Raw genomic sequence first — 11,937 nt, 5'->3', positions numbered from 1 at the left:
CCCCCCACTACATAGCCAGGCTTATTCTCTGAAGCAAGGAGAATTCTGAGATTTAACTGGGATTTACTTAGAGGGTATTAGATTCAAACTGTGTTGCCCATTTTAACATTCTGACTGGTTGTTCTGCTGTCAGTGCACCGAAGAATGGTGCACACACAATACAAATTGAAGAACTCAAATTACCAATATTTCTATCATGAAAAATTATTGGTTGGGAAGCGGTGAGCTGAACATTTATAGGCTGGGATAATCAATGGCTAGGACACCTAGCCCACAAGATAGGAAAACCCATGTTCTCATCAAAGAACTTTAAGTTTCTTCATTCCATCTGTGTGTGCTTTTCTATCTTCTCCCTCTGTGCAGAAGAGTCAACTCTCTGCAAATGTCTACTTGCACAGAGTTCCTTTAGCTGGAAACTCTGGGTCCCCCATTACTTATAACTTTGCCAAACCTTAATCATCTGGTCTGAAATTTTCTATCCCAACAAAAATCCATATTTTACATCGTTATCTTTAGAAATGTTCACTCCCAAACCAGTTGAATGCATTCATGAGAACAAGGAAAATAAGTGTTCATTTTAAAACATTATGGGGGCCTTTCTTTGACAAGCTTTGTAGCCTCAAGCTCTAAAGCAAGAACTTGACATTTGACATCTGTCTGGATAATGTCTTTTCTCCCACATTTGCGCCTTTTGCTCTTCCATTGATAATTCACTCAAACTTGGACAAATGTCCAAACGTTGAAAAACTGTATTTGCACATCCACAGTAAAGACTTTGTGGAACTTCACAGGTAAATCTTCAAAACTTTCACTCCTACAGAATATGCTTCTGCCTGTGAGTGAGGTACGCTTTGCTTTCAGCTGTAGCCCAGGACTGTTTTGAACTAGCGTCCATCACTCCTCTGACCATACAAGCACATTGGCATTTTCTAAAATGGCAAATACTAAAATCTTAAGAGTTAATAAAGCAATTGCACTACTAAAACTACACCAACAAAGTCTGGAAAACAAAGAAGAAATATACTACTACTGCTTGTTAACATGATAACAATATTGGCCCCAAGCAATGTTATTATTTTAAAGCTTTGGAGTGACCTAGCACATCATACAGGCTATAAGATTTCTATAGTTCAGTATAAAGATGGACTTTGGCAACATAGCTCTTGGTTCTGCAAGCCTCAGAAACAGTGTGAGGATTCAGAGCTGCCCAGGGAGCCCCTTTGCTAAAGGGACAGTGAGCAGGCAAAGCAGTTTGTCCACACGTCACATGTCGAGGACAGATAAAATAATGCACACCTTGAGCAGTGTTTAAACTTTCCTAAATGTTATTTAATCCGTCTTCTTCAGAGTACTTCTTTCAGAATATTTTAAGAGCAATGTGTAAATTAGATTTTGCTCTTTTGCCTCATGGCAGAAGGCAGTTTAAAAAGGCTTCTCAAAAGGTAGACACGAAACTGTCAGCTCTAAGAAAGACTTAGCTATGCAGTTTCATCTAACACTCTCAAGAAAAGACAGTAAGCTTTGGTAAAAATACTACAGGAATTTGGCAGTGCAAAATCAAAAGTCTCACAATCAAATTTGATGCCTGAATTAAGTGTATTGCTATGTTCTCATTTCTGTAATCATACCTGTGTGTTGCCTGTGTGGAAGCAGAACACAATATATGCCTTTAATTTGTAAGTAACACGGAAAATGCAAACAGATGGAGAGGGTGCAATTCAGTCTAGCGCTGAGCTGAGCCCCAGCAAGTTCTGGGAGGTTCCTTGCCTTCCCACAGCAGCTGGGGGAATTTGGCTCAGAATTAGAAGCCCAATTTAGGCTTTTGAATAGCTAGGCAGAATTGAAAATATGAGCTGGGAAGTCAGTAGGAATGCAGGGAAGAGTGAAAGTCTCAAGAAAGCTGCAAGTTAATGAAGGTTAAGAATGTGATATGTAACCACAAATACATATGCTTTAAAAAACATACCACAAATGCTTTATTTTAGGCCACAATGCCTGATGCTCTGGGTAGCACCGAGGATGTGGTTACTTCTATTTTGCTTACGTATCATGCTTGGCAGGACAGAAAAGCTGCCAAACTGAGCAAAACCAGGAACCTGCATCAGACAGGATCTCGCTAGCATCTACCCTTCTGGTATCCCCATGTCAGGTTAGTTTTAACACTGAACAATCAGTACCCTGTAGCTAAGCTTGAGGAAGCAGGGACATGTAAATGGTGCAGAGTAGCAAGTACAGATAGTGACTGTGGAGCCAGCTGCACTGAGGTGGTACTGTGGCTGGACCGAGTGCAGACCTTCTGCTCTGGGATCTGAAACTATTTGAAGGACAATGGTAACTCTGCATCATGCTGGATTGCCACATAAACATAGTCTGAGCAAGCTGTTGTAAACACAGAGGCTTACAGGTTCTGATTCTGATTGTAATCTTCTTGTTTTAGTGGTGATTTTCCTGACTTAAAGCAGTATTGTCGAGACAAGAGTTGAACTCTAGAGGTGCCTAAGTACATCAGTACAATTTTAAGCAGCCTGAAACAATAGGATATTGCACTTGGCTAGGTCTCCAAGTGATTTGTGTTTTACAGTTATGCTACTTGTTTCTTCATCTTATATAGCATTGTGCAACACTCAAAAACAATCAGTAACAATATTGCCAAGGATTATTTATTGAAGAATGGCTTGGACCACTCTACAAATGGTAAACAATTTGTACAAGCTCTACACTGAAGCAATCCCAGGAGAAAACATTGCTCAACTGTCAAATAATCCACCTCAAGATTTTGTAAAATTAAGAGAGAGGAAGAAAAGACCCACGGTTCTAGGTATGGCAAAGAGATAGAGAAATCTAGTGTGGGAGGGCTCCCATGGAAAGCTGCAAAAGGAAGAGGTAAGAAAACAGAACAAGGCGAAGTTTTTGAGAAATTCCAGTTGCTGCTCATGAGGACTTTTGAGCATCTTACCAGCATCCAAAAGCAAAGACAAGGGCTGCCATAGTTAGAAGCAAAACTGAGAATTGTCTTCAAAGACTTACTTAGGTAAGTAATTCTTAACACTTGTAAAAGTCTCTTATGTGTTGAGGAGTTTTCTTGGAAAAGGGAGGATGTGGCAGAGACAAAAATTTCCTCTCAAAGGGCAAATGAAGACTCTCTGCGCTGTGCAATTCGTCCTCCTTTATCAAACCTTTACCTCCACAACAAGGACTCTTGTCCACATACACAAAGCACCTTCTTTCAGAGCCACAGAGGTACTGATGCCCCAATAAACTCTGCCAGCCCCCTAAATCTGTCATTCCTATCAAATCAATCAAGATTTTTAAGAGATGAAGCTTGAATTCCTTTCCCTTAATCCCAAACTCACTCACTTGTAGCCCTTCAACTCCTTTTCTCTTCCCTATATTACATCAAGTAGGGTTTTCTAGACCTCAGAAATAATTCATTTTAGGTGGCATACATTTTCAGTGATTCAGTCTTCAGTGCCTAACAAAACTAACTGACTCAGGAATTTGGGACTGGTTTCATCTTAATTAAGTCCCCAGAACTGAGAAAAAAAGAACATGCATTCTTTAAGAGCAATTCTGAACTTCTGTACTTCTATGAACAAAAGAGGTGAGAAGAATAAATAAAGAGGTAGGCAGGAGGGTAATTTGTAGAATATGGTAGAGACCAAGAGCCAAATCAGCCATTGCCTTAATTTTTGTACACTAATTCATTGGTGTGATAAAATGCTTCACTCAAGCTATGCTTGACTGCAAGGGACTAAGCAAGGTCATATAGAATCAGACCCTAGAAAATTGGATGAACATTCACCGTGTACAGTCAAAATAATACTCATGTTGTAATAAAAGCAATAGTAAGTTAAAACCATAAATTGCAGAGGGGGATCAGGTGGTACTGTCACCATAGAAGAAAATATCTAAAATAGGTTTTCTCTCTTTCCTGTCTAATAGTGACAGAACTCCTGAAGACCAAAGAGAAGTGAAACAAAAAATAGTTAATGTTTTCTTACAGCATTAAAAAAAAAATGTACCAGAAATTAGAATTCCTGGGCTCATGTCTTAAACTGTGAGTTTGCAGGTCCATGATAGTGGAAATATGTTCCTTTCTCTGTACTGCCTGCTAGCAGCCAGGAAGCAATCCCCTGCAATACAACTAGTTTAATTGCTGAACCGAAGAAAGGATTTAGGGACTTACTAACAATACCTGTAATGCCTGGAGTTTAGGCAATTTATTATTACCACAGTCACCATGAAAGGGGCAAATTTCCCTGCTAGCAATGGCAAATGCCCAGCACTATAGTCTAGAGCTCAGGTAACTGATCCAAGGTATTCCTTACCACCCAGTTCCAGTGCCCAGAACACTCTTTGCCAGGAGAAGCCCATGTCTCTTCTTTGACATAAGAGAGAAGAAGGAGGGAATGGTGGCCATCACAGTAGGACAGGACACTTATCCACAGCTGAGTGGTTATAGGTTGTGAAATTTGGTTTAAACCTTCTGATAAGTTTAAACAGCCTAGTATCTCTCCAAGCTTGCCTTAGCCTTAATGCCATAGGGATGAATCTGTCTTTGCTCCTCTCTGACACTGGACTATGTGCTGAGATGTCTGCAGGATCCTTCCAGTTCACCCCAGAGGTAGGGTTGGGAAGAGGGAAGTTCACTTTTTCTAGCACTGCTCAGAAAAAGTGGTTTTGACACCTCTGTCACTTGCCAATGACAGGAAGAAGCTCCAAGGCACACAGAGAGATACGGCCGATGCTAGTCTGAGCAAGAGGTAGTATCGCCGACTGGAAGAGCCTGGGACGGTGACAACAGCCAGGATTACACTTAGCTAAGACAGAAGCAGTAGCAGCCTATCCAGGACTAGGTTCACACACTGAGCTGGGCTGACTCCCAGTACCTAATTTTGTCTAATCCCTAAATGTTACCAAAACATCATATTTTCTTCTCATGATGTGACTGTAAAGCAGTTGAAATAAACGTTGTATTTTCAGTTTTTTTCTTGATACTGCAAAAATGACGCCAACAAAGCAAGAGCATTCTGATTTCTTGGGGAACAATTTCCTTGATGTCTGGGGGTTTTACAGCCTGGCTCCCCCGGGGCGCCGAAAGGCCCGGGGGGGCTTGGAGCGCCTCACTCCCTCGCCTCTCGCCAGCCCTCCCGGTTCGGGCGGAGGCGCCAGATTTAAGAGTGAAAAAGCGCAGTAAGTGGGAGAGCAGAGAGTGCAGGGCGGGGGAGAGGCCGGAGGGCAGCGGGGCCGGCCGGGGGGCGAGCTGCCCGGCGCTTCCCAGCCTCATTCCCCTCGAGCCGGTGTCAGGTATTGCGAGGAGGGGTAGGGGCCCGGGGAGGAGATGGCTGGAGGCTTTCCAGCCCCGGCTCACGCAATGCTAACTCCGCACGCAACGGGGAGGCGACAGGCGGAGGAGGGGAAGCTCTCCGGCTTCCTCAGCCCCTAAGATGCAGCCGAGACTTCGCCTCCCGACAGCGAGGGCTGCGAGCCCGCCCGCCACCTCGCTCCCCTCCCGGCACCTCCTCCGCTAAAACTTTTGGCCCCGGCCATAAAAGCGTCCGCGACTCAGCCGCTCCACTTGGCTAAGGCCCAAGGGCAGCTGGCAAATAGCTACGACCCCTCAAGCCAGGGGACGGGCCAAACAGCGGCGACTTGCCAGTGGGGCCGCCCGCGTCCCGCCCGCACTGCACCGCACCGCGGATGCCGGCGGGTTTAAAACCGGGAGTGCCAATGCCAGACGCCCAGAGGCGGCGGCTTCGGCTCCGGCTCAGTCTGGGAGCAGCGGGCCGTCCCCCCCGCGCCCTCTGAGCTGCTCGCCTTCGCTCCCTGCAGCGGGTTGGGCTGGCCCCGTCCCGTTCCCCGCAGCCCAGCAGGCGGGCGGGAGGGAGAGAGGGAGGGGGTGGCAACAGCCCCGCTCGCACCCGGCCCCCGGGGCTGCACCGGGCGGGTGGCTGTCGGTGGGACGAGCTCCGGAGGGTTAAAACGCTGGGAAGGTGATAATAACTCTGCGCTGGGATGGGGTGCAATCGGCATTTGCCTGCACGTGACCTGCCAAGCTCCGGGTGACAGGTACCGGGGCTCCTAATGAATTTCCCAAAGGCTTGGATCTGAACGCCGCCGTCGCCACTCTCGTCCCGGGGCTGCCGCCGGCTGCCCAGCTCCTCTCCATCCTCCCCAAGGTCTCCAATGGAAGCAGCGTGCAACAGGTCAGTTCTGCTACAGGAGCCCGAGGTGGCTGTTTATTTCACTCCTTCTTCCCCGCGCTGCTTCTGAAAGGCTGGAGCAAACGGTAGGAGCGGGCGGTCCCCGGGCACGGGGATGGGAAGCGGGACCAGTCAGCGCTGCCACGCAGAGTCTCAGGCATCCTCCGCAGCCCATCCCCGGGGCGGCCGACCGCCAGCCTGCGCTGCCGCGACGGGCACGAAGGTCCGGGAGGAGGTAAGGGCTCGGGATGGAGTGGGCTCCGTGACCGCTGCGGAGGTTTCCTCTCCGGAGCAGAGGGAAGCTCCGACGGCAGGGCGGGTAACCCGTTTCTCACAGTGGTTCTTTCGCCGGGGGGAGCCATGTGCCCTGCGTCTGCGGAGGCTTGGCAGGCGAGAGCATCCTCCTGCCTTCTTCTCTGCCTCTCTCAGCTGTGACCTCTTGGATCTCTCGCTGCGAACTTTCCTTGTCCGGGGTGGCGGGGGGGAGAGAGTAGCCGCCCCGCCGCCAAATACGACTTCGATCCTTTATTGAGCACTTGCCACTTCGTTATCGATTATGCCTTGTTTTTCGCACAAGATCCGGGGGGGCTTTAGGCACACGAGGAGCTCACAGCGAGGACGCAGCTCGACTCCGAGCACCTGGACGGCTGCCGGGGCTCCCTTCTGCCACGCCAGCGCGCCCCGTCCGGGCTTTCCCTTGCCCGCGGGCGACGGGAAGCCTCCCAGCCCTCCTGCGGGGACGCTGCCCGCTGACCTTTCCCCTTCCCTTGCAGCATGGCCCTCGAAAGGCTCGGGGAAGCCCTGGGCAGCATCCCCCCCTTGCAAAGGTCCCTCCTGCTTCTGGTCTGCCTGCTCGCCGCCATCCAACTGGGCAAGTTCCTCCTGCAGCAGCAGCAGCGCCGGCGGCAGGGCCAGAGCCGGGCGCCGCCGGGCCCTTTCCCCTGGCCACTGATCGGCAACGCGGCGCAGCTGGGCAGCGCTCCGCACCTCTCCTTCGCCCGCCTGGCCAGCACCTACGGTGCCGTGTTCCAGCTGCGCCTGGGGCGCTGGCCCGTGGTGGTGCTGAACGGGGAGCGCGCCATCCGCCAGGCCCTCGTCCGCCAGGGGGCCGCCTTCGCCGGCCGCCCGCCCTTCCCGTCCTTCCAGCTGGTGTCGGGCGGGCTCAGCCTGGCCTTCGGCGGCTACTCGGAGCTGTGGAAGCTGCACCGGCGGGCGGCGCACGCCACGGTGCGCGCCTTCTCCACGGGCAGCCCCGCCACCCGCCGCCTGCTCGAGCGGCACCTGGTGGGCGAGGCGCGGGCTCTGGTGGCGCTGCTGGTGCGCGGCAGCGCCGGCGGCGCCTTCCTCGACCCCTCGCGCGTCCTGGTGGTGGCCGTGGCCAACGTGATGAGCGCCCTGTGCTTCGGCCGCCGCTACAGCCACGGCGACGGCGAGTTCCTGCGCATCGTGGGGCGCAACGAGCAGTTCGGGCGGGCGGTGGGCGCCGGCAGCCTGGTGGACGCGCTGCCCTGGCTCCAGCGCTTCCCCAGCCCCATCCGCGCCGCCTACCGCGCCTTCCGCGACCTCAACCGCGACTTTTACGGCTTCGTCCGCGGCAAGTTCCTGCAGCACCAGCGCAGCCTGCGCCCGGGGGCCGCCCCCCGCGACATGATGGACGCCTTCATCCACCTGCAGCGGGAGCAGCCGCGGCTGCAGCTGGAGCATGTGCCCGCCACTGTCACCGACATCTTCGGCGCCAGCCAGGACACCCTCTCCACGGCCCTGCAGTGGCTCCTCATCTTTCTCATCAGGTAGGTGCCGGCGGAGGTGGCACCACAGCGGGGCGCCCCACCTACCCTTGGGAGGGACACTGGAGCCCGTCTGGGGCGTCGCGGTGCGAGCGCCCGGCAGTCCCGGGGGACCCCCGCTTAAACCGCTCCCCTGGGAAGGCTCCTGAGGCGGGAGCGGTCGGCCCGAGCCAGCGCCTGGACCGCCTGGTCTGGGCAGCACCGGGATCGCGATGCCGCCGGGCACTCGCCGGCGGGTCGAGGGTCTGCGGGACCGGGCAGCGCCAGCCCGTGCAGTGCCGGTACCTTAGCGACTCCCGATTAACTAACACGGAAGCTCTGGGAAAGCTGCCAGAAAGAGATAAGAAAATATAAAAAAAAATAAAATCCGACACAAACCCACCCTATTCAGGCCGTCGGGCATAAAGCGAGGTTGGCAGAAAGGCAGCCGAATAAAACGTGAAAGTAACAGATTTTACCAGGTCAAGATCAAGGAGATCATAGGAACAGGATAACAACTGATTAAGCACGATAAAGAGTTCGTGCACCGGTTTACAAAACCCGCTATTATGTTGATCTGCCATCGCGTGTGCCTTCCTTGCCATTGCGTGACTGGGGAAGGCAGACCCCTTGGGCAGCCGCCGGGTGCACTGCCCTGGCACCAGCACTTCCAGGGGGAAAACTCTGCTAGGGGACGTGGTTTAATAGAAGGCGCCATGAGACTGGCTTGCCTTTTTTTTTTTTTTCATCACCTGCATAATTTGTGGGCTTGTGCAAACATTATCTACTCAGTCGCTTCATGAAAAACAGGCAAATATTTGACTTCAAGCTAAGGGTGTGATGCCCAGTGTTCACATAACTTTTAGGTTTCTCCCCATTTCTTATGTTTGCCCAGCACTGAACATGCAGATCTGCTGCAGGAGGAAAAGGCAAGGATGGAGAAGCCAAACTTGTATACTTAAAGCAAATAAAGGCTCCTGCGAGGAGTGCATGCTTTTAGATAAGCAGAAGATGTATTAACATTTTGATCTTGTTTGGTTACTGTGTAGTCTTCCAAACTGTCCAGATTTCAAGACAGTCTTCTTAAAATACATTATAACAGAAATATATTTTGATATTAATTAGAAAAAAGTGTACTCAAAGTGGGATGTTCATAAAGCCATTCTGACAATTTAACAATTGGGATTTTTTTTTCAGTTTAAAAACCCACAGGCTATCATATGTATGTAATATGTCTAGTAATATCAAACTCCATGTTAACTTTTAAAAGTCACATAAAGAGGTGGAAAACAAAACTCTCATACCCATGGAAAACACAATACTTAGAAGACACAAGTAATTTTAGTTTTAGAATGAATTTTCAAAATTGGATCAGAATATTCAGTTTAAGCACGCTTTAGGTTAGGTTCACTTTTTATGTTGACAATCAATTACGTGTGATATTAAAGAGAAAACTGAGCAAATCTGAAATTACACCATTGGATGGGAAGTTTGGATTTTTCTCTCAGAGTTTTCCATTGAGGTCTGCATGTTCCTGTAATATATCTAAACTTTGTTCAAACTTCATTATTTAGGGTAGGAGTTAAGTTCTGTGAAAAATGTTTACAGCGAGAATTATTTGTAAGAAAATCCTTTGAATGTGTTATGTACATGGAGACATCTTGCTTTAAATGACAGGTATCCGAAAGTGCAGGCTAAAATGCAAGAAGAAGTGGACAGGATTGTTGGAAGAGACCGTCTGCCATGTGTTGAAGATCAGCCTCACTTGCCCTACATCATGGCTTTCTTGTATGAATCCATGCGTTTCAGCAGCTTTGTGCCTGTTACTATCCCACATGCCACCACAACCAACACCTTCATAATGGGCTACCTCATTCCCAAGGACACTGTCATTTTTGTAAACCAGTGGTCAGTGAATCATGATCCAGCAAAATGGTCCAACCCTGAGGATTTTGATCCAACAAGATTCCTGGATGAGAATGGATTCATCAATAAAGATCTTACTAGTAGTGTGATGATTTTCTCATTGGGAAAACGTCGGTGTATTGGAGAGGAGTTATCCAAGGTGCAGCTCTTTCTCTTTACCTCTATACTGGTGCATCAGTGCAATTTTACTGCTAATCCAAATGAGGACCCTAAAATGGACTTTACCTATGGTCTGACCATTAAACCTAAGCCATTTACCTTGAATGTTACACTAAGAGATACTATGGATTTGCTTGATCAGGCTGTCCAAAGACTGCAAGCAGAGAAAGTAGCCAATGAAAATCAGCTGTCAGCAAATGCCTAAACAATAAACCTTGCATCTACAGATAATCCCTCTTTCTCTTTTTAGACTTATATGACTTACAGTTTGTTCTGGTTATCTTTTTGGAACATAGCCAATATTACAAGTTATAAGAGCAGGAAGGAAAGCTGCACAAGGTATAATTCAGTCCTCTTTTTAGTTCTAGAAGGAGAGCCAGGGGAACAATTTAATATATTAAATAATAAAACATATGCAATTTGAAAGTAAACCTTTTCTTTTCTAGCTTGTTCACAGAAGTTGCCATTGTAAAGAGCTTTTTATCTACTGACTCGTTGGAGCACCTCCAGGAACTCTCTCTACAATCCTTGCTACGTCTCCGTGTGCTATGCCTTAACTCTAGGTTTGCCTTCAGTGACTCTGCATCCCAAAGTGAAATTTCTTATTAAAAAAAAAGGAAAAGAAAAAATTTTTAAAAAGGGGTTGTTTAGAACACTGCAGCCAGCCTCTGAATTCCCTCTGCTGGAAACTGCCATGCTCCTGTGTTGTGACTGCTGGGATGTCCATTAATGCCTCAATAATAACTGTTCAAGTGGTTTTTGGTAAAATGACAATGTAAAGTCTAGCCTTCAGCATTACAAAGTGTTTACATAAATAACTAAAAAAATAAAAGCCTTCCTTATAAGCACAGTTGAAAATAAAATTTATGTTTTATATGAACATGAACAGAATGTCCTACTACAGTAACTTTTCACTAAGTCTTGAAAGATCAGAATTTCTATGCCACTAAATGGCAAGTGAGATACAAATCATATGCTAATATGTTCATTAGCATGTTCATGAACAAAATAGATATTTGAATTAGATTGATAAAGGTATAGTTGAACTTTTTATTTATCTAGGAAAGAGTATCACATAATAAGCACATAAGTAAGTCCAGTAAAAACCACATCAGCCAAGATATTCAGAGGTGAGAATATGGGGGGTTTATATTCAAACATTCATACCACAAGTCTCAAGTAAAGCATACAGCAAATAAAACCCGTGTTCACTAGTCATTCTAGTAGATTTAGTTAAATGGTATATCTGAAAGTTAACTGTGTACTTTTAGTACACTTTGCTTGGATCAAGGTCTCAGAAGGAAATGTAGCATTACATGTCCTAATTAATGTACCCATTAACTGAAGAAAAAGTACTTTTAAAATATTAGTGAGGCAAAGTTCATAAAATTTTAAAAAACCACCTAACCTATTATTTTAAAGTAAAAAAGTGTGAAACTTTATAGTCTTAAACCTCTGGCTAGTATTTGTATACACAAAGCTGCACATATTTCTCTAAAAAGCAAACAATCCAATGTAGATGCCTGATTTGAAAAGTGTTGGGCAGGCATTGCAAATCACCTTCAATTACATATGAAATCAATCTGAAATGAGAGTACCTCACGTGACTTGCTATGTTCAGCTGAGTACTAAATAAGGTATTAGTAGAGCTAGAAAAATAAGGGTACAATGCTACACAGTAAAGTAGCTCTGCTAAGCAAGTAAGGATTTGCACTGTGTCTTTTAATAGATGGCCAGTCTTAGTCACGTTGGCAGCAGTGACTGAACTCATACTAACATTGGGAAGAGCTAGGTTAATGACACAATCCAGATCTTAGCTTCACTACTGATTTTAAAAACCTGAATCAAGCCTAAAAGTACTGCTCTGTAACCCCACAGAGTAA

At 47.5% G+C, this 11,937-nt stretch overlaps 1 protein-coding gene across 1 annotated transcript; it reads left to right on the top strand.

The window, feature by feature from the left end:
• Positions 1-5,889: 5,889 nt before the first annotated feature.
• LOC113946482 (cytochrome P450 1B1) lies at positions 5,890-10,662 on the top strand. Its single transcript, XM_027641731.1, has 3 exons — positions 5,890-6,206; positions 6,977-7,993; positions 9,647-10,662. Exons 1-3 carry the CDS (start codon positions 6,187-6,189, stop codon positions 10,257-10,259), a joined length of 1,650 nt encoding a protein of 549 aa, XP_027497532.1. The 5' UTR covers positions 5,890-6,186; the 3' UTR covers positions 10,260-10,662.
• The last annotated feature ends 1,275 nt before the right edge of the window (positions 10,663-11,937 follow it).

This window comes from Corapipo altera, unplaced genomic scaffold, assembly GCF_003945725.1.
Source record: "Corapipo altera isolate COAL_440 unplaced genomic scaffold, ASM394572v1 48b, whole genome shotgun sequence".
In the NCBI taxonomy this organism is placed as follows: domain Eukaryota; kingdom Metazoa; phylum Chordata; class Aves; order Passeriformes; family Pipridae; genus Corapipo; species Corapipo altera.
Note: the sequence above shows the minus strand (reverse complement) of the source record. Positions and strands in the feature narration are given on the sequence as shown.

What these genes read in the sequence shown, in the direction of transcription:
- LOC113946482 (XM_027641731.1), top strand. Translation starts at nt 6,187, where the DNA reads ATGGAAGCAGCGTGCAACAG. An exon ending in ATGGAAGCAGCGTGCAACAG is followed by an intron (nt 6,207 to 6,976) that starts GTCAGTTCTGCT and finishes CTTCCCTTGCAG; the next exon opens with CATGGCCCTCGAAAGGCTCG. An exon ending in CTCCTCATCTTTCTCATCAG is followed by an intron (nt 7,994 to 9,646) that starts GTAGGTGCCGGC and finishes TTTAAATGACAG; the next exon opens with GTATCCGAAAGTGCAGGCTA.